We start from the raw sequence: 26,832 nt of genomic DNA, 5'->3' as shown, positions 1-26,832 counted from the left end.
CCAAAGAGGATGGGTTCTAGACTGTTCTCAATGGTAGCAGATGACAGAACGAGGAGTAATGGTCTCAAGTTGCAGTGGGGGAGGTTTAGATTGGATATTAGGAAAAACTTTTTCACTAAGAGGGTGGTGAAACACTGGAATGCGTTACCTAGGGAGGTGGTAGAATCTCCTTCCTTAGAGGTTTTTAAGGTCAGGCTTGACAAAGCCCTGTCTGGGATGATGTAACTGGGAATTGGTCCTGCTTCGAGCAGGGGGTTGGACTAGATGACCTTCTGGGGTCCCTTCCAACCCTGATATTCTATGATTCTAAGGTCATGCCTGACTAATCTAATCGCCTTCTATGATGAGATAACTGGTTCTGTGGATGAAGGGAAAGTAGTGGATGTATTGTTTCTTGACTTTAGCAAAGCTTTTGACACGGTCTCCCACAGTATTCTTGTCAGCAAGTTAAAGAAATGTGGGCTGGATGAATGCACTATAAGGTGGGTAGAAAGTTGGCTAGATTGTCGGGCTTAACGGGTAGTGATCAATGGCTCCATGTCTAGTTGGCAGCCGGTGTCAAGTGGAGTGCCCCAGGGGTTGGTCCTGGGGCCGGTTTTGTTCAATATCTTCATAAATGATCTGGAGGATGGTGTGGATTGCACTCTCAGCAAATTTGCAAATGATACTAAACTGGGAGGAGTGGTAGATACGCTGGAGGGCAGCGATAGGATACAGAGGGACCTAGACAAATTGGAGGATTGGGCCAAAAGAAATCTGATGAGGTTCAATAAGGATAAGTGCAGGGTCCTGCACTTAGGATGGAAGAACCCAATGTATAGCTACAGACTAGGGACCGAATGGCTAGGCAGCAGCTCTGCGGAAAATAACCTAGGGGTGACAGTGGACGAGAAGCTGGATATGAGTCAGCAGTGTGCCCTTGTTGCCAAGAAGGCCAATGGCATTTTGGGATGTATAAGTAGGGGCATAGCGAGCAGATCAAGGGACGTGATCGTCCCCCTCTATTCGACATTGGTGAGGCCTCATCTGGAGTACTGTGTCCAGTTTTGGGCCCCACACTACAAGAAGGATGTGGATAAATTGGAAAGAATCCAGCGAAGGGCAACAAAAATGATTAGGGGTCTGGAACACATGACTTATGAGGAGAGGCTGAGGGAACTGGGATTGTTTAGTCTGCAGAAGAGAAGAATGAGGGGGGATTTGATAACTGCTTTCAACTACCTGCGAGGTGGTTCCAGAGAGGATGGGTTCTAGACTATTCTCAGTGGTAGAAGAGGACAGAACAAGGAGCAATGGTCTCAAGTTGCAGTGGGGAGGTTTAGGTTGGATATTAGGAAAAACTTTTTCACTAGGAGGGTGGTGAAACACTGGAATGCGTTGCCTAAGGAGGTGGTGGAATCTCCTTCCTTAGAAGTTTTTAAGGTCAGGCTTGACAAAGCCCTGGCTGGGATGATTTAATTGGGGATTGGTCCTGCTTTTGAGCAGGGGGTTGGACTAGATGACCTCCTGACGTCCCTTCCAACCCTGATATTCTATGATTCATTGAGTGTACATGAGTAAAGCTACCGACACGGTTACGTTTTTGCAGCATTGGACCCCAATGGTGCAATTGAAATCATAATTAAAATATTATGAATGTTCTGACTTTTGAGTGTTTAAATTTGCACACTTAATGCTGCCTTAAGGTAGGATTTGTATTTAATATAGTCTTTTTCATTTCAATCTGAGGAGGAAAAAATCACCCTTTTTGGAAATTTGCTTGCTGTGCTTACTTGTGAGACTGAATGAAAGAAGCCATCATTAATTTTCATTAGGAAGTCAATAATGGCAAGTGCTCTGGAACTAATTCAGTGGAATAAGAGGTCACATTTTGATTTTTGTTGTGAAGAAAGTAGAGAAAAATCAATGGCAGGAGTAATGAAATGTTAACATCCTTTAATTCTCTAGACAGTATTATGCACAGGCCATAGAGAATATCAATTGCTTGTAAAGGAGGCCTGATTGAATATTCTACTGTGTGCCATAAGTCATGTTATATTCATTCAATGCTGAATTCAGCTATTTACTAACTATAAATCCTTTTCTCACTTTACTCCTTTTTACATTTTAACAGCTCCTGTTTAAAAAAAACATGCAGAAAGCAGGACTAGTGTTCCCGGTCTATACACAATGAATATATGACATTTTACATATTGTTCCGCTCCCCTCTCCCTGTCAAATGTACACTCTATACGCTAACATTTACAGATGCTACATCATACCACAGCCATACTACCAACTTTACAAATATAACTTTATATGAAATCCCCATTCTACGGTTTTGTACTTGAGCTGTATTTTCTTCCACATTGGTGTCAAATATCAAGGAGATGTGTTTGTGTGCGTACAACAGACCAGAAGATCTCCCTGAACTATAAACACTTTCTTCCTGGATAATTCCTTCAGTCATGCTTCACTGCAGTATTTGGAATATCAACATTCATCAGGACAGAAACAAGTCTCATGTCACAAACCAATGGCTTGTGACTTCACTGAATGAATGAAGTAGGAGGCAGAGGCTGATTACAGAGGAGAAAGCACCAGATTACACAGAAATAGGTTGTATATCTTACATTATTAATTAGCAATAAAATAAAGAGATTATTGGAAAACTATCATAAATAGCAGGGTGACACTTGGGTTATTTTACATTTTTTTTAAAAAAAATAAGATTTGATTGAAAGGTGCCATAGCATTACAAGTAGCAACAATAATGATACTTGCTTGAGCATGGCCAAGGTACTTTAAAATTTCTTGATTGGGTATGTGACTGCATGAATTTCTCTAGGGGATACATTATAAGGAAGAATGAGTATTCAGACAACCTGGTTTGAAGGTATCAGGGCATTTCCTATTGAGACAGTTTGTACATTTCTAATCTGAGCGAAAATTGTTTGCATTCTCTCATTGTTTTCTTGCTTAAATGCAACAGTGTAATATTTATTTCAACAATACCTTTCTTCTATACTGTAGAGGGTCCAGCTCCAGTGTCTCCACTGACTGCAACTAGGGTACAATTTTACAGAGAGACGTGATCTCTCAGACAACCAGATCACAGGTTAACGAGAACCATGCAGGTTAAAATTAACACCTTGACTTCCAACCATAAGGTAGAAGGCATCAAGCTCAGGTCATGGAGATACACAATATCTAGTGAATGTGTGTGCAATATTCTGCATAATGCAAGCAGGGCCGGCTCCAGCTTTTTTCCCGCTCTAAGCGGCGAAGAAAAATCTGATTGAGCTGCCGCCGAAGAGGAAGAGAGGGAATGAAGGACCTGCCGCCGAATTGCAGCCGAAGACCCGGACATGCCGCCCCAATAACGCACGGAGTGCCGCCCCTTTCTATTGTCCGCCCCATGCACCTGCTTCCTTTGCTGGTGCCTGGAGCCGGCCCTGAATGCAAGGAGCAGGCAGCTGCATTCCTAATAGGACTTCATTTAGAATTCAGGGTTGTATATGTTTTCAAATTTCTGTACTGTAAATTTACATTTAGAATTCAAGAGGTACTGAAGAATTTAAAAAATGTATTAATTTCAGATCTGATTATCTTAAACACAGACTGTCACCTTATACCTCATCATGGCAGTTAAGATGACTGGCTCTTGGAACGTTAGTTTTCCCATGCCATGTCTTAGGCAGGGTTCTCTCTGATGAGGACCTCTGGCTTTGGAAATTGTTATCCTTAATTTCATTCTTGCTTTGCTCTCTTTTCTATTATTTAGGCCCCTAACTACCATGACAAATATGCTGTGGATCTTAGTAAAGCAGAATTTATTTTAACTATTTGTCAGAAAGAGTGACAAACAGAAGCACTGAGATAAACTGGCAACATGATTCCTTTGACCGTTCATTTTATGATTTAGAGAGACAAGGTGTGTGATGCAATATCTTTTATTGGACCAACTTGTGTTGGAGAAAGAGACAACCTTTTGAGCATACACAGAGCTCTTCTTCAGGTCTGGGAAAGGTACTCAGAGCAGGAGCAGAAGTGCCCTAAAAGGAGGGGAAAACAGATGCTTGAACCGTGGCCCCAGCCCCATGCCACGCCGCCATATTGTCCTTTCTCCCCAAGCCCCCACCTTCGCACTGTCTATGCCTCCTGATGCCCTGGCCTCGCACTGCCCCTTCTCCCCAAGGCCCCAACCTCACACCACCTCTGCCCCCGTGCCCCGTCCCCGCACTGCCTCTTCATCTGGTCTGTCTGTTCTGGCGTGCCTGACTCAGAGGCCATGCCTACATACAAAATTAAGTCGACCTAGCTTACATCAGCATACAGCTACCACAGGAATTACATCACTTATGTGTGTCTACACTTTGCTGCTTGTGTCAGCAGTACGTATCGTCACCAGCATAGCTTGTATCTATTGTACTGTTACTGTGGGGCATTATAGAAAGGCTCCTGAAAGCCAGTAACAGTTGACATAAACAACACAGTGTCTACACTGACACTGCTTGGCCCTAACTACATTGACCTTGACACTACGCCACTCATGGATGTGGAGTTATTAAGTTGGCATAGTTGGGTAGTTATATCGGTGGGAGCAAAATTTAAATTAAACATTTATAGAATCATAGACTCGTAGGACCGGTGAGGAGGAGCTGACCAGCCCTCTGTGGAGAAAGAAGTGGTTCGGGACTATTTAGAAAAGCTGGACAAGCACAAGTCCATGGGGCCGGATGCGCTGCATCTGAGAGTGCTAAAGGAGTTGGCGGATGTGATTGCAGAGCCATTGGCCATTATCTTTGAAAACTCATGGCGATCGGGGAAAGTCCTGGACGACTGGAAAAAGGCTAATGTAGTGCCCATCTTTAAAAAAGGGAAGAAAGAGGATCCTGGGAACTACAGGCCAGTCAGCTTCACCTGAGTCCCTGGAAAAATCATGGAGCAGGTCCTCAAGGAATCAATTCCGAAGCACTTGAGGAGAGGAAAGTGATCAGGAACAATCAGCATGGATTCACCAAGGGCAAGTCATGCCTGACTAATCTAATTGCCTTCTATGATGAGATAACTGGTTTTGTGGATGAGAGGAAAGCAGTGGACGTGTTGTTCCTTGACTTTAGCAAAGCTTTTGACACGGTCTCCCACAGTATTCTTGCCAGTAAGTTAAAGTATGGGCTGGATGAATGGACTATAAGGTGGATAGAAAGCTGGGTAATCGTCGGGATCAATGGGTAGTGATCAATGGCTCCATGTCTAGTTGGCAGCCGGTGTCAAGTGGAGTGCCCCAGGGGTTGGTCCTGGGGCCGGTTTTGTTCAATATCTTCATAAATGATCTGGAGGATGGTGTGGATTGCATCCTCAGCAAGTTTGCAGATAACACTAAACTGGGAGGAGAGGTAGATACGCTGGAGGGTAGGGATAGGATACAGAGGGCCCTAGACAAATTAGAGGATTGGGCCAAAAAAAATCTGATGAGGTTCAACAAAGACAAGTGCAGAGTCCTGCACTTAGGACAGAAGAATCCCATGCACCGTTACAGACTAGGGACTGAATGACTAGGCAGCAGTTCTGCAGAAAAGGACCTAGGGGTTACAGTGGACGAGAAGCTGGATATGAGTCAACAGTGTGCCCTTGTTGCCAAGAAGGCCAGTGGCATTTTGGGCTGTATAATGACATTTGGGGATGTATAAGTAGGGGCATTGCCAGCAGATCGTTCCCCTCTATTCGACATTGGTGAGGCCTCATCTGGAGTATTGTGTCCAGTTTTGGGCCCCACACTACAAGAAGGATGTGAAAAAATTGGAAAACATCCAGCGGAGGGCAACAAAAATGATTAGGGGACTGGAACACATGACTTATGAGGAGAGGCTGAGGGAACTGGGATTGTTTAGTCTGCAGAAGAGAAGAATGAGGGGGGATTTGATAGCTGCTTTCAACTACCTGAAAGGGGGTTCCAAAGAGGATGGATCTAGACTGTTCTCAGTGGTAGCAGATGACAGAACAAGGAGTAATGGTCTCAAGTTGCAGTGAGGGGGGTTTAGGTTGGATATCAGGAAAAACTTTTTCACTAGGAGCGTGGTGAAACACTGGAATGCGTTACCTAGGGAGGTGGTGGAATCTCCTTCCTTAGACATTTTTAAGGTCAGGCTTGACAAAGCCATGGGTGGGATGATTTAGTTGGGGATTGGTCCTGCTTTGAGCAGGGGGTTGGACTAGATGACCTCCTGAGGTCCCTTCCAACCCTGATATTCTATGATTCTATGACTGGAAGAGATCTTGAGAGGTCATCTAGTCCGGTCCCCTGCATTCATGACAGGTCTAAGTATTATCTAGACCATCCCTGACAGGTGTTTTTCTAACCTGCTGTTAAAAATCTCCAATGATGGACATTCCACAATCTCCCTAGCCAATTTATACCAGTGTTTCACTACTCTGACAGGAAGTTTTTCCTAATGTCCAACCGAAACTGCCCTTGCTACAGTTGAAGGCCATTGCTTCTTGTCCTATCCTCAAAAGTTAAGGAAAACATGTTTCTCCTTTCTCCTTGTAATAACCTTTTATATACTTGAAAAGTATTATCATGTCCCCTCTCAGTCTGCTATTCTCCAGACTAAACAAAGGTTAGTTTTTTTTTCAATCTTCCCATGTTTTCTAGACCTTTAATAATTTTTGTTGCTCTTCTCTTGACTTTCTCCATTTGTCCACATCCTATCTGAAATGTGGCATCCAGAACTGGACACAATACTCCAGTTGAGGCCTTATCAGTGTGGAGTACAGCGGAAGAATTACTTCTCATGTCTTGCTTACAACAATCCTGCTAATACATCAAGGAATGATGTTTGCTTTTTTTGAAACAGTGTTACACTGTTGACTCATATATAGCTTTTGATCCACTATGACCCCCAGGTCCCTTTCCACAGTACTCCTTCCTAGGCAGTCATTTCCCATTTTGTATGTGTGCAACTGATTGTTCATTCCTACATGGAGTACTTTGCATTTGTCCTTATTGAATTTCATCCTATTTACTTCAGACAATTTCTCCAGTTTAGCCAGATAATTTTAAATTTTAATCCTTTCCTCCAAAGCACTTGCAACCCCTACCACTGTGGTGCCATTAACAAAGATTATAGGTGTACTCTATATGCCATTATCTAAATCATGGATGAAGATACTGAACAGAACTGGACCCAGAACTGATCTCTGCATGACCCCACTCAAAATGCTCTTCCATCTTCACTGTGAACCACTGTTAACTCCTCTCTGGGAACGGTTTTCCAGCTAGTTATGCACCCACCTTATAGTACAGTAACTCCTCACTTAAAGTCGTCCCGGTTAACGTTGTTTCATTGTAATCAATCACTGATCAATTAGGGAACATGCTCATTTAAAATTATGCAATGCTCCCTTATAACGTCATTTGGCAGCCATCTGCTTTGTCCACTGCTTGCAGAAAGAGCAGCCCGTTGGAGCTATCTGGTGGGGGCTTGGAACCAGGGTGGACCGGCAGCCTCCCCTCCCCTAAGTTCCCTGTGCAGCAGCTGCCCAGCAGGCTACCAATTGCTGGCAGTTCAGCTGTCCCTCCCCCCACTGCCATGTGCTGCTCCTGCCCTTCTCCTTGGAGCTGCTCCTGGGAGCCTCCTGATTGCTGGGTAGGGGGGAGGGAAGAAAGAGAGGGGCTAATGTCAGGGTGTCCCCCTGCCCCCACTTACCCAATTTCCATAGAGCAGGGGGACACACGACAGGGCTCAGTAGGGGGGGAGCTTCCTGGCAGCAGCTGCAGTCTCAGCTTGCTGATCTACTTAACAAGGCAGTATACTTAAGAGTGGGGTCAGCGTACTTGAAGGGGAAATGCGCATCTCCCTCTCTCTCACACACACGGTGTCTATCTCTGGCTGCCATGCTGTCTCCCCTCCCTCCATTTGTGCTGCCTTGTAAAGTGTGAGGCTATGTTAACAACGAGTTAACCCTTGACGGCTCAGCCAATTGCTAGTTCATCATTTAGCAGTAAGGAATCCCCATGGAAATATCCCACCCTCTCACTTCACCACCTCAACCAAGCTTCACAATCATCATTGCTGTGTACCAGTATTAAATTGTTTGTTTAAAACTTATAGTGTCTCTGTGTGTGTATACACACACACACACACATACACACATGTATATATATATATACATACACACACATATATGTATATATGGATATATATATATACACACACACACACACAAAATATAGTCTTTTGTCTGGTGAAAAAAATTTCCCTGGAACCTGACTGCCCCTATTTACATTAATTCTTATGGGGAAATTGGATTCACTTAACATCATTTTGCTTAAAGTCTCATTTTGCAGGAACATAACTACAATGCTAAGTGAGTGTATCTCCATCTAGGTTGTATTTCCCTAGTTTGTTTATAAGAAGGTCATGCAAGATAGTATCAAAAGCCATACTAAAGTCAAGATATACCACATCTACTGCTTCCCGCCATCCACAAGGCTTGCTACCCTGTCAAAGAAAGCTATTAGGTTGATTTGACATGATTTCTTTTTGACAAATCCATTCTGACTGTTACCTATCACCTTATTATCTTCTAAGTGTTTGCAAATTGATTGTTTAATTATTTGCTCCATTATCTTTCTGGATTCTGAAAGTTAATCTGACTGGTCTGTAATTCCCCGGGTTGTCCTTATTTCTCTTTTTATAGATTATCACTATATTTGCCCTTTCCCAGTGCTCTGAAATCTTTCCTGTTTTCCATGACTTTTCAGAGATAATCGCTAATGACTCAGATATCTCCTCAGTCAGTTTCTTGAGTATTCTAGAATGTGTTTTATCAGGCCTGGTGACTTGCAGACACCTAACTTGTCTAAGTAATTTTGAACTTGGTCTTTCTTTATTCCAGCCTCTGATGCTACCTCATTTTAACTGGCATTCACTATGTTGGATGTCCAAATTGCTATTAATCTTTTTGGTGAAAATGGAAGCAAAAAAGTCATTTAACACTTCTGCCACTTCCATATTTTCTAAAAAAGAAAAGGAGTGCTTGTGGCACCTTAGAGACTAACAAACTTATTTGAGCATAAGCTTTCGTGAGCTACAGCTCACTTCATCGGATGCATTCAGTGGAAAATACAGTGGGGAGATTTATATACACAGAGAACATGAAACAATGGGTGTTATCATACACACTGTAAGGAGAGTGATCACTTAAATGAGCTAATATCAGCAGGAGAGCAGGGGGGCTAGTGGGGAGGAAATCTTTTGTAGTGATAATCAAGGTGGGCTATTTCCAGTAGTTGACAAGAACGTCTGAGGAACAGTGGGGGGGTGGGAGGGGAGAATAAACATGGGGAAATAGTTTTACTTTGTGTAATGACCCATCCACTCCCAGTCTCTATTCAAGCCTAAGTTAATTGTATCCAGTTTGCAAATTAATTCCAATTCAGCAGTCTCTCGTTGGAGTCTGTTTTTGAAGTTTTTTTTGTTGTTGTAATATTGCGACTTTTACGTCTGTAATCGAGTGACCAGAGAGATTGAAGTGTTCTCCAACTGGTTTATGAATGTTATAATTCTTGACATCTGATTTGTGTCCATTTATTCTTTTACGTAGAGACTGTCCAGTTTGACCAATGTATATGGCAGAGGAGCATTGCTGGCAGGGAGTTTCTTGAGCAAATGGTGTAGTTTCTTTTGGTAACCCTCAGTGGGATCACAGGGTAATGGCTTGTAGAAAGTGGTGTTGCAGAGCTGCCTAGCAGCCTCTTGTTCATATTCCGACCTATTCATGATGACAACAGCACCTCCTTTGTCAGCCTTTTTGATTATGATGTCAGAGTTGTTTCTGAGGCTGTGGATGGCATTGTGTTCTGCACGGCTTAGGTTATGGGGCAAGTGATGCTGCTTTTCCACAATTTCAGCCCGTGCACGTCAGCGGAAGCATTCTATGTAGAAGTCCAGTCTGTTGTTTCGACCTTCAGGAGGAGTCCACCCAGAATCCTTCTTTTTGTAGTGTTGGTAGGAACGTCTCTGTGGATTAGTACGTTGTTCAGAGGTGTGTTGGAAATATTTTCTGTTACCCCACCCCCTCCAAAACCCCAATGAGTAATAGGCCTACCCTGTCCTTGGTCTTCATCTTGCTTCTAATGTATTTGCAGAATATTTTCTTGTTACCTTTTATCCCTCTAGCTAGCTCAATCTCATTTTGTGCCTTGGCCTTTCTAATTTTGTCCCTACATACTTGTGTTATTTGTTTATATTCATTCTTTGTAATTTGACCTAGTTTCCACTTTTTGTAGGACTCTCTTCGGAGTTTCAGATCATTGAAGATCTCCTGGTTAAGCTGGGTTCATCTCTTGCCATACTTCCTATCTTTCCTATGCAGTAGTATAGTTTGCTCTAGTGTCCTTAATAATATCTCTTTGAACAAGTGCTAACTGTCTTGAACTGGTTTTCCCTTTCGACTTGCTTTGCATGGGATCTTACCTACCAACTCACTGAGTTTGCTAAAGCCTGTCTTCTTGAAATCCATTATCTTTATTGTGCTGCTTTCCCTCCCACCATTCCTTAGAATCATGAACATTACCATTTCATGATCACTTTCACCTTACACTTTCAAATTCTACGTCCCTAGTTAGGTTGACCTAAGCTGCTTTGCGTTGACCTAATTCTGTAGTGTTGACCAGGCCAGATTGTCACAATTAAACACAAGGTGGAACAGATTGTTTAGCATAAGGAATTAACACATGTTGCAAGAGACCATTCAAGATGAAGTGGGAAGTTAATACTTCTGCAGTCGTAGAACAAAGGAGGGATAGTGGATTACTGAGTGTTGTAATGAGCCATAAATGCAGTGTCTTTAGTGAGTTAATGGATTTCTACTATCTAGCAGAGTTATGAATTTAAGCTTCCAGGCTCATCTTTTGAAGGTGTTATGCAGGTTTCCTTTGACGATGAGGACAGGGAGGTCAAAGATAGAGTGATCATTTTTTAAAAAGTGTTTGCTGATTGATGATATGACATTATCTTTTATCGTTTTTCTATGAGTTTATTGGGGAGCATAATGATTGATTTTTTTCACTCACATAATTGTTATTGCAGCATTTAGTGCACTGGATGAGGTAGATCAGATGTTTTGATTGTGTAGGACAACTGGATCACAACTGCCATGTCCCCACCAACAGTCATAGGAAAAATGAATCAGCTCACTGCACCCCCAGCAGCAGACAAAACCACACTCTTGATCATTGGTCGGGGGAAAAAAAGACTGACTCTGAAATCCCTATCAAATATTACATCCACCATAATCGCTCCACCTCTCAGAGCACAGCAATACAGTCCCTGAAATTCAATCACCAGACAGTGACCAAACCAGCAGACAAAGAGGGTACCATTGTAGTCCTCAACCATAATGACTACATCAGTGAGGTTCTCTGAGAGCATCTATTATAAATAACTCAGAGAAGACCTTACATTGCAATTCATTCAGGAATTTAAGAGTACAATCAAATCCTTCCCCAAACAATTCCAAGAGAAACTCTACAAACTCATACCCCACAAACCCACTCCAGAGACCTTCTACACACTTCCCAAGATACAGAAACAAGGGAATCCAGGCAGACCCATCATATCTGGCCATGAACCTCTTACTGAAGGAATACTGGGACTCATACAAACCACGCTCAAACCACACAAGTGGCCACTTTACTCCAATACACAACCAACTTCCTCCAGAAACTCTACAACATTAACAACCTTCCTTAGAACATCACCCTTGCCATCATGGAAGCCATCTCCCTCTACATAAACATCCTTCGCCTGGGTTCAAAATCAGTTCACACAAATTCAGCACATGAAAAAACAGAAACAAAACCAAAAACCCACAGCCAAAAGCAAAACCTAGAGACATGATGACAATACAATCTCCTCTTTCAAATGAGAATTTACTAATTTCTCCTCATTAGCATAAGAAGTGTTATTAAAGCTGCTATCAGTGCATCTTCAGAATGAAAATGTGATTGATTGTTGCTTGCCCTTTGGCTTTAAGTATAGATTATGCCATTTCAAAGATTTGTTTTTCTGAGGCTTGCATGCATTAGTGATAAACTGAATCACAGTCATTCACTGCCTGCTTCCTCCCACGTTTAGCAGGAAAAATACCTGCTAATTACCACACAAAGACAAGGAAGCTGAAGATTTCCTCTGAATCTTTTTGTTGGTAGAGATTAAAAGCAAAGTCTAAATATCACCTTTATTTGTGAGAGCTCAATTTCCTTTAACTATTTGAAGATTGCTCTTTCTAGCTATTTATCAGGGTAGCACACCTTGCACTGCATCAAGTTGGGCTGCACAATCACATTATATTATGTGAAGTGATTCAATCGACACAACCCTACATGACATATGACATCCTATGACAGCCCCATGCATATTTATAAACATGTAGCTGTAGAGGGGGAAAGGATTACTACTATAGACATTTTTGTGAACTGTTTATTACATGACTCATTTGAAACAACTAAAAAAATAAAGCCGGCAGTGAGACTAGTTTGAACCAGTTTGCCCTCTCCCTATCCCCAGCATAGCTATGCAATTGAGGCCCCAGCTGCAAAGCACAAGTTCAGTGTATAGCTTCCTCCATCTTAGCCTCCCTCAAACAACTCTGCCATGCCAACAGGGGGTGGGGGATGGGAAGGGGAGAGATGGGTTTCATTAGTTCCACACAGAGGGGACCAGTAGGGAATGGGTCCAGATACAGTGTGCATAATTTCCCTTATAGGGGCTCAAGGTATCTCCACAGAGGTCTCGGTCAGCACAAAGCAGCTTGTATCCCTGCACTCTGTAGCAGTGAAACATAAAGGCAAACCTCTAGGTATCATTTCTACAATCTCTGTGTTGTGGAGGCCCAATGAGCTGCCTATCTGCCAGCATTGTCTAAACTGGCTCTGAAAGGTAGATATTAAGGGTGAAATGCTGGCTCCACTGAAGTCAATGGGAGAACTACTGATACATGCAAAAGGATGTGAGCCAATGCACAAAAGTTGTCTTACACTTCTCCAGGTGCTGAATGATAGACTCTACTTGGAATGAGTGGTATTATGTGCACACCTGACCTATTAATAGGTTGGCCACCATTCAGCCCTCTGTGGCCTTTGAGGATTTAAATGGCCTTAACGACTGCAGATATTTTTGCTGAATCAGGCCATAAGAATTAGACTTGTGGATAAAAGTATATCATTTCATGGAGTGCATGTGAGTCAGTTGGTTGTGGTCAGCCCCACTGAAGCAGATCACAAATTCTGCTGTGTGGCAGATGCAATGTACTTGACCACAAAGCAGTTAACATGGAAAAACCAACACTGTTTGGACAAATGTCACAAGTAGCATTGCTAGGTCCAAGGCTTACTTTTAATGAACCTTACAGCTAGTTAGACTCTTCATCTCTCTCATGTTTCCTGAAATCCTGTAGAGCAGTGTTTCCCAAACTCCCAAACCGGCGGGCCGGTTTGTTTACCTGCCGCGTCCGCAGGTTCGGCTGATTGCGGCTCCCACTGGTCGTGGTTCACTGCTGCAGGCAAATGGGGGCTGCAGGAAATGGTGGCCGGTACAACCCTCGGCCCGCGCTGCTTCCCACAGACCCCATTGTTCTGCAGTGACGAACCGGGGCCAGTGGGAACCGTGATTGGCCAAACCTGCGGACGCGGCAGGTAAACAAACCGGCCCAGCCCAGCAGGAGCTTTCCCTGAACAAGCGGCATCCAAAGTCTTGGAAACACTGCTGTAGAGAAATTAATATTAACTGCAGAAACCTCTACTAGATTAAACAGAGCTGATCACATGCAGATTCCTTTGCTGCTAACTGTAGCCAGCAAGCCACTTCTGACTTTAACAGACATTCCATTTCTAGATCAGTGAGAAACTTGATGGATAACTAATTCTCCACCTTCCCCAGAGTACATTTCAGCATAGAATAGATTCAGACATAACTGGGATTTCAAGAAAAGAAATAGAAATGAGACCAGATTCATCAATGCCATACTGATTCAAAGGCAATTTCATACAGCAAGCTTTGCTATTTTTAATTACCTTGTTCGATAAGAAATTATTTAAATAGGTATCAAGAGATTTTTCCCAATGATTTTAGCCATTTCAAAACAATAGTAACAAGTTCTAATTTGAGTGGGCTTCATAATTCGTGAATACACCGAATGTATTGCAGGCATCTCTTTTCCATCTCCCTCAACATAGTGAAGAGTGTAATTGAAATGTTTGTCTGACTGCCTAGTCATCCGGAGAATCTAAGTCATCATGAGTCTTTGCAAAATTTAAAAATGATTTCTTCCCCTAACATTTATTGAAGGTTAATAGAAAAATGAAACTCATCATGCATTTAAATAATGGTGAGTCAATTTTAGTGTTTATGAAAGTAAGGGTCTGTTAGCATTGGGATAGCCATAGTGCAAGCATTTAATGTGAAAAATTCCCAAGATATAGTAGCTCAGTTAATATACTTCCAGCTTTTCAAACAAAGACAAGTATGCTAATTTATCTGGTGGCTTTCTGACATGCAACATTTGGGATTACGTTGAGATTCTCAAACTTGTTTCAATAGTGATTGAGGTTTGGAGGCCCAGCTACATCTTACCCCCAACTGCACACATTTAAATAGCAAGTGAACTAATTCTGTAATGAGCTTTAGTTTAGTTATTTTTTTGCTACCTTCCAATCAATTCATTAACTCTTTTTGAATTTTAGAAGCCTAAATCTCATGATAAATCTCATTAATAAATTACACTGTTTGTAGGGTGTTTTATATGAATACTAATATAAACCTTTTCCCTAAAAAACTGAATTTCTGAAACACAGCTGATATTGCCTGAAAATAGGTAATAATTCAGAGCAAGTGAAAATCTGGTGTAAGAGGTCTGAAAGATTAATACAGTGCCACTATTTCAAACATACAATGTTTTATCATCTATATTTTTGCTGACTTGAAATTGTCAAAACTCAAATATGGCATTGATAGATACACCAGATAGAATATTATTTAATTAACAAAACCAAACGGAGTAATCTATTATTAATGGTAGAACTTTTGCTGAGCTTTGTTCTAATTTCATATATCTAATGAAATTAGAAAAAAACATGTTTAGATTCACTCTCAGTTGCTCTCATTAACAGTAAAAATTTAAATTAAATTCTACTTCTGAAGATTTACTACTTGTTAAATAAAATATTAGATACATTAGAGTCTCAGAAGATTGATATGAAAATCCAGACACTCTTATACGAGTTTTAGAGTTCTAAAAAGATTATGACATTTAAAAGACAGTGATATTAACTATTCTCTCTATTGCTGCAAAATGTTTGCTAGTCGAATGTAAAAACTACAAAAGGAATATTACTATAAGGTATCCAAAGAATGAACACGCACTAAATGCTACCTGAGTGATCTATGAAAGGTCAGCAGAGACTAAACACGAAGAAAAATATTGACTGCATTATTCTTTGGATGAATTCATAGGCTAATGCAATTTGTGAACTGGGAGGCAGCCTTGCAAGGGTAAGATTTGCTTTGCTTTTCTGGTCACAGGTGGGTAGCGTAGGTTGGGATTTTTTCAGCTTCCTCTGTTGAAGCCATTTTTGTATAAATAATTAAATAGTCTGTGGGCAAGAGAAAGAAAGTGTCCCTATAGCCTGCTGCTTACAGCACTCAACAAGGAGATGGGAGACTCAGGTTCACGTCCTTGCACCAGTGATTAATTATTTATCCAAAGCGGAACAACTTCAACAGAGTGTCCCACATCAGAACACCCCATAGTCTGGTGCTTAGGGCACTCTCCTAAGAGGTGTGGGAGCCCCCATTCACTGTTTCCTCTAAGCTGCGTGCATGCACACAGATCCTAAACCCTGCGCGCACGGTGAAACACCGCGCACACAAAAATTTGCAGGGAAGAAATTTTTTGTGCACACGGCCTGTCAAAAATTAGAGGGAACATTGCCCCTATTCAAATCCTTTCTCCCATCAGGCAGAGTTGACTTGAACCTGGGTTTTCCACATTCCAGCTGAGTGCCCTAACCCAAGGATCGGCAATCTTTAGCACGCGGCCCACCAGGGTAAGTCCCCTGGCGGGCCGGGCCGGTTTGTAACGACCAGCACATCCCTCAGCCCGTGCCGTTTCCCGCAGCCCCCATTGGCCTGGAGTGGCGAAATGCGGCCAGTGGGAGCTACTATCGGCCGAACCTGACATGGCAGGTAAACAAACCGACCCGGCCCACCAGGGGGCTTACCCTGGCAGGCTGTGTGCCAAAGGTTGCCAATCTCTGCTCTAACCACTTGGCTAAACCTTATAAGGGAGGCATTACCACCTCTTCCTTTGGCCACCTCTTCCTTTGTGAATCCAACCTTGTAAAACTGCCAAGAAACAAAATATTTCAGGTTGAATGAAATGGTTTGTTCACCCAAAATAGACTTTTTCAATTTGCTGAAATTTGTCAGAATTTTCAAATTTGGTTCTAACCCAACCTTTCCACCCCCCAACCCCCAAACTACCAGGGATCTGAAAAATCAGTTACATAGTTTCCTGAATTAGAATGAGGAAAAAATGGTTTGAAAACACAGACCCTCAACCTATGTCTTGAAACAGACTCCAATTTTCCTTAGGTTTTAAAAAAAAATGAAAAGAGTACAGTCACTCATTTCCCTTCCCTAACATACAGCACAACTAACTTCAAGTAAGTCTGCCAGACTGGGTTATGTCAGCTGTGATCTTCAAACCTCTCATATCTTTGAGACTACTTTGGGGTCAAAAGAACGTAATAAATGCTAGGATGACCTTTGCTATTAGAACACTCCAAAGCATGTAAATATTTGATAGAGCACCTGGCTAAGGCCCAGAAGAGATCATATAGTGGAAATACCTACCCACACTTTCTATGCTATATGAAGGGCTTTGCTAACTCATATGCAATTTTTAACATGATAATGTATATCTTTGAACAGTTATTTATTTCTATTCTATTTCTGGAACAGGTAGCTATATCTGTCTTCTTACAGTTAATCTTATAAAGGACATTACTATGATAATGTTAATTTTTATGTTAATTTCAGTTAAAATTATGCCTTAATTGCAATAAAAAAATTAGGAAGACACTAACAATAGAACCCATTTTTCTTTTAATCAATAAGTTTCAGGGATACAAGCTACAAACCCCCATATGCAGATATAAATTGTGATTTTACTTTTTGAATGACATTTCAAATGCAGCCAAACGCATAAAACTAAAAAGATTTAAAGTGAGTCAACACTGTGAGAATATAAATTTTAATTAAGAGGAGAAATCCTGCTTCTGTATAATTCTACCACTAATTCTACTACGAACATTTGGAAGGATTAAAGCTGCATTTCTGTGTAGCTGCTTTATTTGATAAAATTCAAAATTGATCTTCAAGAAATAACATTTCTTATTAGCAAACTGTGCCCGCAGCCAATTAGAACTCATGCACACTCAAGGTTGTTACTGCAGTGTTATTTCATTGGTCCCCAGGGGAGATTCTGTACGTGGGAATGTGTCACTAGCTTCAGCAGCAATTGCAGAGTTGTCATACCTGTATGGCCTAATCATTAACAAAAATACTTTCCAAGATGCCTAGACCATTTGCAAAAATTGTATCCCAAGGTATTAGCAGCTAATTCATATTAAAAGATTCTTAAAGGTGTCCTCCTTTTTTCATAATGCATGGGCTTGTCTACACATAGAGTTGTTCCTGATTACCTCCACATGTTTCAGAATAAGAAGTGCCTTGTTCCTGTTCAGCTTAACTCACAATCCACAGAAGTTATAAAGAACTATCGATGACCTTCTTTTGTCTTGACAAAATCTGATGTGGATGATCCCATGTGAGCCTTGCCAGTATTTTGCTACAGAAATGGGGGTGAAGGAGAAGGTGCCCATAGGAAGGTGGTTTATATAAGCAGTCCCACTTCCAACAGTGATTCCAAGACAGAAACTGCCCTGCCAAGCCTTCTAAGTTGAGCACTGATTTGGCTCCCAGTGCCAAAAGCAATGGAAGCTCTCCTTTTCAGAAAGCAACCAACATAGAGTAGAAAATGTCACCACAGACCTTCTGAATCAATGCAAAGCCAGGGGCATTTCTCCAAGTTGAAGCTTGAGTTAGAGAGCTGATGAGGGCAACAGAGTTCTCATTTAAAGCTGTTAAATCCTCCTCTGCAAAGAACCAGTCTGAAAGACTCTGCCAGGAGGCACATCGAGTGAGGGGACTGAGGCAGGAGTGGAAGGACTGTTATGAGGAGAGAGAGGGCACTCTGACCTTCTTATCATCAACTAGTTCCTGTTCCAGCAAGGATCAAGGAAATGGAGTGAATGAATAACATCTGATAGCAGTTTAGTAAGAAGACTCCCAAACTTCACTGGTACAGAGTGGCTCACCCTGTGGGATCTCATAGGAGTGCTACAATGTTGCACCACCCCCAACTTAGCCAACATTATTACTCTAAAAAACTGAAATTGTTTCCACTGAATCCTGACAGCATTCTTAGCCAGCCCATGATGACAGAACCATAACTAGGCATTTTAGCATTTGGGGCAAGAAGGCATTTTCACGCCTCCTACCGGGTTTTTTTTCATTGTTTTTCTGCCCCTGTGGCTTTGCACCTTAGGCAGCTGTCCCATTCACCCCACGTATAATGAGTAACAGGGTTTTGTGAGGATGGCTAGGAGAAAGAATGTTTGCGTGGGTTTTAGAGTATTCATCTGTTTATTTGTTTATTCAGCCTTTTTCTATTATTTCTTATTTTCAGTTCTCCTATCCACCTGTTCCTTTAAATAAAGCCACTCAGGGTGGGCTGATCACCTTCTGCGTTTTCACTCTTCAGTTTGTGAGTTTATTTATTCCTTTAGACTGTAAGCATTGCTCTCACTAATTTAAATTGTTACTCTGAGTTCATCTGAAAAGTTTGTGGATAGCACTAAAGCCTGCTAAATTTGCTCACTAACAAGTGTGTGACTAATGAGTCTGGGAGTAGTTAGGATACATGGACCACCTCCACTACTTGCCTTGGGTGTGGGCCAATGCACAGGGGGAAACTCGGGCTTTCACTGGTTCTCTTGATCCTTCCCTCCCAATGGCCTGCAGTGTGGGGGTAGGAGGAGGCAGTCTCCCACAGCATCCATCCAGGCTGAGTCTGTCCTACCTGATCCTGCTGCCTGTGAATGACTGAGCCCATGACAGACCTGCATGGACCTGAGAGTAGGAAGGAGGGATCATTTGTGCCCATTGTTGGCTGGTAGCCAGTTTTGCTTTGCTCAAGCCCCCTTCTTCCCCATTCTTATCTAGTGAGTTGGATCTCTTATTATGCCAGGTACTAAGCTTATTGCCAAATTTTGTTTTGGGGTCTGGAAGGGATTTTTCCTATGCAGCACAATGGCTGTGTTTTGAGAGGTTTATTTTTTCACTTTCCATCCAGCACCCCAGAGCTCCAGTTTTTGAATTTAAATTACATTTATTACAACTTTGGCATTTACATTGTGGCTGGGTGGGTTAAAAAAAGGGTCTGATGTGAGATTTATGTAACCCAGTGTGCCTCTTGGGCAGGGGCCCTGACCATGACATTACATGGTGAAGGAGTTTGCTTCCATGTCTAATACAGCATGGGGATCCCTTCATCTCATCTCCCCTACATCCTGCATGCAGGAAGGGAATAGGTTGGGACTCTGGCTTCCACCCAGTCTGAGCAGGCCTGGGGGAGTAGAAGGGCATGGTCTCAGACCCACTGTAGGTTTGTACAACCCAGGGCCACTGGAACAGTTCTGATAGGTAGTGTTTCCTCATTGGTTAATAGTTTAATGAAGTCATGATATCCACATTTAACCATATTCTGGCAAGCATGTCCCACTGTTTCTGGGTCCACATCAATATTTGGAAACTATTTCTCGAGGGGGAGACACCATATGTCCATACATTCTCAAATCTAGCACTGGATTTATTGCAACTGGAATTTGGTATGTAAACATCTGCTTCAGTTGAGAAATGCCTTTCATTCGGTTTAATAAATCTGAGCCTAATAATTAAAGACTTTTGCACAGAGGATGGCACTGTTATCCAGAGGTAAAATTTTCTGGGTGAAATCCTGGCATGCCTATTGACTTCAATGGGGACAGGATTTCACTACCTACCAGGAGAGGTATAAAATATATACATATATATAACCAATATATATACATACACACATATACATATACACACAAAACTTTACATATATAAATATATGTTATATGTATATATTACATATATGTAAAGCATCTTCCTTTTTTTGGTTTCAAGACGTTTGTATATTCAAGAGAAGAAAGGAGAAAGAACTTATGGGATTGTCTAGCATGAAGATTTTGCATTTTTTTCTGTTGATTCGAGTATACCAATTGGTTAAGTTATTACAATTATTTTACTCGTGGGGAAAAAAGGCAACACTGGAGATCATTCAGTTTCTTGAAAAATATAAATATTAAATCTTTTGTGTAGATATTAACTGTTAAACTAGCTTTATAGCAGGATGGAAACTGGTATGAAATCGCTCACCCAGGGATTTGGAACATACCGTGTACTCTAGTGGCACAAGTGACGTCATACCTTGTCAAGGTAGCTTCTACTAGCAGTAGACTGTAATAATAATTATACTTAGCACTTATATAGAACTCTATGTATAAGATTTTTAAAAATACTTAGACTCTTAAATCTATGATTAGGCCTGATTTTCTATGTGGCCTGATTTTCAAAAGTATTGAGCATGCAGAAGCTCCCAGTAAGCTTCTATTTTTGAAAATTTTGGCCTGTGTTTCACAGTGTTATAGAACATTCATTAGTTCTCTTAACACTCCAAAATATAACATGTCTACAATTAGCAGATGGGTAAAATGATACAGAAGAGACTTGCCTAGGTTACAGAGCAAGTCAGTGATGGATTCAGGATTAAAAATGGAGGAATTTCTGGTTCCCAAACCCACACTTTTTCCTATATTATATGCTGCCTCCTAGTAATCTTATAGCGTGCTGAAATTTCCATATGGATAATAGCTAGAAACTGACTATTCTGAAGGCCAGGAGTTGGTCAGGTTCCACAACCATGGGGGGAGGAGGGAGAGATGGAACTGGCACTTGAAAGACATGTATTGGCACATTGAGGGAGATGCAAAGTACAATGAGAGTTGATGGTGGTCTAACTCTGGGGGAGAGGCAGGGAACTGGCAATTGGGAACAAAGGTGGCTTGGGTACATGACAGGAGTAAGGCATGAGGGAGAATTTTTGCTGGAGAGTCAAGAAATAAGGCCTAGTTCCTTGGGCGGGGTCATGTGGTATAATCCAAGTTTGAGGTTAGAGGGAGGGATCAGCAACTATGAAGGAACACATTCACCTGCAATATCTTGATAGAATTAACTGAAGTTAAGTTACACTCACTCTAAAGGTAAAAATTTGCTTTCAAATACATCTTTCAGTTTACCCACATATTGCACAGGAATCAGATTGCAAAGATGAGAAAAATGAATGCAGTTCTCTTCTAAGGCTAAGAGAGAAGACAACATGATGAGCTTTGCTATCCTGCAGGACTCACACTCCAGTCAGGAAAGAAACTGAACACTGCATTTTGAGGGATATCTTCTGCTGAGAAATTTAATTGGATCTAAATTTTAGAGTGTTTGGAATCCTCTGTGGATTCAGCACACTGTACAAAAAGAGCTTGTTAATATGTCAATGTTTGCTTATCTAAATGTTATTCTGAGATATGACAGAACATGATGTAAATTATGGATAACATGTGGGTACATGGCTAATGCCCCTCAGAAGATAGGGATAGGGAGAATTTTGAAAAAGAGCATTTTGTGGAGAGCCTCTGGAAAGTACAATGAAGCACAATGCTTATTTGTAATAAAAACTACAAAGGACAGGAGCCTACTTCTACAATGTCTTCCTATACAAAGTATAATGTATTGGTCCATAAGGCATTTCCTTTATGCCTTCCTTCATGTGCATTAATTTGGAGAACTTAAGTGAAACAGACACTTAGGGTAAAAAGTCCAGCTGCAGTAACTCCCTCAGTGCAACAGGTTTTTCTTTCTGCTTTTGATGTGCTCCACTTTATTCAACACTTTCTATTTTGCTTGGCATCTCAGAGTAATATTTCACTTAGCATATTACCAGAGCTAAGCACATAAAATTTCTGCTGTTTTTATTATCTAAAGAGAACATCTTCTCTACTTGCTGTAATGGCAGAATCTATTTTACTGAGAAGACTGACTTAAATAGACAATTATATTAATTTTTCCCTCTTCAAAAACCTAACCCAGTTTCTTGCTAAGAGTGCTTTTTGGTTACTATTTTTAAATGGGAGATTTGGATCTCAGAATGACTGATGGATTTTCACTTCCCCAGGTCAGTGAAGTAATAAGACTACAGTGTGTAATGTTTCCAACCATGTGGGTTCTTAAATTCTAGAAAGCAAGAACTGCAAGCTGGAGACAGATCCATACAAGGAGAGGATAGTTTGCTTTGTCAGGGAGGTTGGTTCCCGAAGAAATAGGATGACCAGATAGCAAGTGTGAAAAATCGGAACTGGGGTGGGGGGTAATAGGAGTCTATATAAGAAAAAGCCCAAAATATCAGGACTGTCCCTATAAAATTGGGACATTTGGTCATGCTATGAAGAAAGCAGGTTCTACCAAAAACCTGTGTGATGCTGAGCAAGTCACAATCTCTCTGCGTCTCAGTTTCCTCACCGTAAGAGTAGTAATACTAATCTATCACACTGGGGTGTTATATGAGTTAACAAATTAATGTTGCAAAGCATTTTTCTGTGATCTCTCAGTAGAAGGTGACACAGAGATGCAAGATACTGATATATTTATGTGTGGGGGGGTATGTGTGGGTGTGTATAGCAGGTGAGATTACTTGAGTCTGATTTTGTTGTTTTGGCACTAGCTTTTTCACATCTTCACATATTTTTATATTGTAGGAAGAAGTGGGTCAACTCCTGGGGATCTTAGGCATAATGTTCACCATCCTATGACATTACATAGGCCCCTATAATTTTACTGCCTCTGTTCATCCTCACTGTGACAGATTTGACTAACATCTCCCATCCCACACACATCACACTATAAAATATAACAGGATATCATCTAGCCATACTTTGTATCTTCAATAGTGGTTAACACCCTTATTTCAATAGGGTTTTCGTAAATAAGGATATAGTGTATCACGCATATGGTATCAGTCTGAAACAGCAAGAACTGTGACTGAAGGCACCAAGCCTAATTAATCGAAGCCCAGTGTTCAACCTAGTTTGCTATTCAGCTGTGACACTGATTAGTGTGGTTAGAGACACATACAACATTTTTCTTCAATGGTAAAAGTAGTGTATAATTCAGTGCAAATAATGCCAATTCCTATTGTTTAAACTAGATGTCTTTGAATCACCACATCTGCAGAACAACTAGTTTAATCAACCTTAGCCACTCTCTAAACAGGTAAGTAATACACTCAAGAGCATAGACTGGTGGGTAAATTCCAAAACATGCAGTACAGTTTATCAAAACTGATCAGCTTAAACAAGGAGCAAATTGAGATTCACTTCAGCCTCTCAATACTTTGGGGGAATATAATTAGAGGAGACACTCACTTGTTTATGGGGAAGTGAAGTTGGCTTTCAATATTGATAGAATGTTTGTAATTTACATTTGGTGTTGGGAGTAAAAATCTAAAAGATACAGGTGTCTCCTGGAGATCTGCAGAGCAGCAAATGCATCAGTCAAACAATCATTGCTTCTAATCTGCTGTCTAGGGATGCATTTTCAATGCAGTGCCTAATGCAGTGAGAGAAACGCCACTGATGGTTGCCGCATTGTTAACACTTCTTGCTCCAAAATGAAAATTAACCACTTGAAAAAAGAGACCGGCACATTTAGAAAGTAGGAAACATACTGAGAAGATGCCTTACCTCCATCTAGTTCTTCAGCTCCAAAATGATTCCTGTAGAAGAGCATAATCTCAATCTTGTAACACTTGTAGATAGTCACTAAACAAACAAGCAGCAGCAGAATAGCACCAAGCCCACCAGCAAGCTCAACTGTATACATCAGCTCTGCAAAGAATTATAAAATGTAATAACAACCACATTCAGAACTGGAGAAAGGATAACACTGGAGATATTTTGCAGGTTGAAGATAACAGTAGAATGCAAATGCAGGATTTTTGCATTTAATTTTCCAGATTATTTATGGGACCCTCTGAGAAACATACAGATAATGCAGTTTTTCCTTTATATATATGTAAATACCCTCATACCACATTTTAAATAGGTTATGTGAAAAGTCAGTCAACTGTTTTTACTCAATGTTCTGTGCAGGTTTAATATATATCTGTATATCACTGTTTTGCTCGCAATAGATATATTATGTCACAGCATTCATATTTTAAGCACATATAACTGCTCTCCTTTTGTGGAGCTGAAGGCAGACACAACCCTCCTCCCCAACACCTCACACAAAATATCAGAACACACAACTGTTTCATGTTGGGTTTCTGTCAATTGCATTAGATTAAAGATAACCATTTTACTTTTTCAAAATATAAATAAAAATGCTTGTGGGATATGAAGACAAATCATCCTTGGAACCCCAAAAACCACATTCCTCAGTTATGTGTTAATATCTGACAGTTTCCTTTTGATCTGTAATTCATCGTTATTCCCCCTGTCTCTCCCTAAACAGGGAGGGCTTTTGTTTAGATGTTGCAAATCATCCCAATTTGTCAGTTCAGACATTCAGATTCAGAGCATGACCACTCTTCCTTTGTTACATTGTACCACTGAAGATTCACATGATAGATGGAGATCATTGTCATGTAGCTCAATCCCTCAGGAGGAAGAAGCCAATCAAATGCAGCACTATCTGTCTGACAACAGCAATCTCCTTAGTGATGTCATTTATCAGATAATAACAATAAGTGATAGACATCATTGTCTGCTGATCCTACTTTCAGTAGATGAATACTCAAGAAAGCAGAAGTAACTCTTTTGAGTCCATTTTGTTATTATTTTCACTACTTTTCAAATAAGAAATCAGAGTGCGAAAAGAAAAAAAAAGATATGAAACAGTGCAAAGCTCCAAGGGTTTTGTTTGTTTGCTACATTAAAAATAGAGAGGAACAGTAACTTGGTATATCCCAGGAAAACCCATTAATTTTAAATATTTCTAACCCCCAGTTTTGAAGAAGGACTGGGACAGGACTTAGAAATTGAATGGACACATTTTGGCTGATAAAAAGCCTAACTGGAAGAGAATACAGAGTTCCATAAGGAAAACTTTACATAATGCACTACTAAGGGGCACTGTGCCCTATAAACAACATCCTGTCTTCGTAACATTTGCCTCCATTTGGGCAGCATGTACTTGGGTTAAGCAATGTAAACCCTCATGTTATCCAGGTAAACTTTTTGGTTATGTATATGTAATAATACATTATTATACAATTTAATTAAAGAAATAAAAGATTAGAGAAAAGTTCCATTTAATTTTACTATGTTCTACCAATAAATGGACACTTTTTATTATTCTGATACACACAACTGTTAAAAAGGTTTCATTGCTCCCCAGAGGACACTAGAAGTGTAATAAAATAAAATAAAATAAAAGTATTTACATTCCATATAATTCTTTTCTAAACTGTGGTAGAAACTCCTTTGTGTTAACATTTTTAAGATCAGTGCTTGTTATTTCATACTTTCAGTACTTTTCTGGTCTGTACAGAGGAGGCTTACTTAAAAGAATACAGGTTTCAGATAACAGCCGTGTTAGTCTGTATTCGCAAAAAAAGAAAAGGAGGACTTGTGGCACCTTAGAGACTAACTCATTTATTTGAGCATGAGCTTTCGTGAGCTACAGCTCACTTCATCGGATGCATGCCGTGGAAACTGCGGAAGACATAACAATACCTCCTCTCATCCCACTCTCCTGCTGGGAGGAGGTATTGTTTCACGGTCTCTGTGTATATATTGTCTTCCGCAGTTTCCACAGTATGCATCCGATGAAGTGAGCTGTAGCTCACGAAAGCTTATGCTCTAATAAATTGGTTAGTCTCTAAGGTGCCCCAAGTCCTCCTTTTCTTTTTTTAAAAGAATACAGTTTGCATAGGCTAGTAATACAATATTTTGGAAAATAAATGGAAATGGAAATTACACTACACTGGCTTACAATAGCTCGTTTATCATTTTGCACCACATGTGACGCAGCTGTTCAGTGGTAACCAGAATATGAGGAATTAATATGGTACGTTGCTAGGTGCAGAATATACCACTTATATGCCTGCTGTTATGTTGCATTAAAGGCAAGAAAAACTTTACTATTCAAAAACAAAATGTTCCCCAAAATTAACGATTGAGCGATTAAACAGAAAACACTGTACATAGTTGTCTTTCCACCATCAACGTGCAAACTAATATGCTATATGAAAAGTAGTACTTTGGTCAATACAGCGTCTCTTTTAAAGGACATTTTCATGCAATTTTCATTACTGGAACTACAAACATCTCTAGAGCAGGTATAGCATGTATAGTTATTTCCTTTTAATCAAATCAATCTGAATTCATATAGCATTGCCTCATACCCATTGACAGAGCAACACAGCAAAATTCATAAGAGCTTTCACTGATCCTAAGGGTATGTCTACACTGCACCTGGAAGCATACCTGCCAGCCCCGGTAAACAGACTTGCACTAGTTATGCTGCTCAAGCAAGTGTGCTAAAAACTGCAGTGTGGCCATTGTGGTCGTGGCACAGGCTAGCC

The 26,832-nt window shown here is 40.8% G+C and overlaps 1 protein-coding gene across 2 annotated transcripts in view; it reads right to left on the bottom strand.

The window, feature by feature from the left end:
- The window catches only part of IL1RAPL1 (interleukin 1 receptor accessory protein like 1), a 1,122,430-nt gene that overhangs the window by 4,628 nt on the left and 1,090,970 nt on the right, over positions 1-26,832 (bottom strand). For both annotated transcript variants that reach the window (XM_073328235.1, XM_073328244.1), the window contains one exon: positions 23,987-24,130. In XM_073328235.1, coding sequence (XP_073184336.1) covers positions 23,987-24,130 — 144 coding nt within the window. The remainder of the gene's footprint in view (positions 1-23,986; positions 24,131-26,832) is intronic.

Source organism: Lepidochelys kempii, chromosome 1, assembly GCF_965140285.1.
Source record: "Lepidochelys kempii isolate rLepKem1 chromosome 1, rLepKem1.hap1, whole genome shotgun sequence".
Lineage (NCBI taxonomy): Eukaryota > Metazoa > Chordata > Testudines > Cheloniidae > Lepidochelys > Lepidochelys kempii.
Note: the sequence above shows the minus strand (reverse complement) of the source record. Positions and strands in the feature narration are given on the sequence as shown.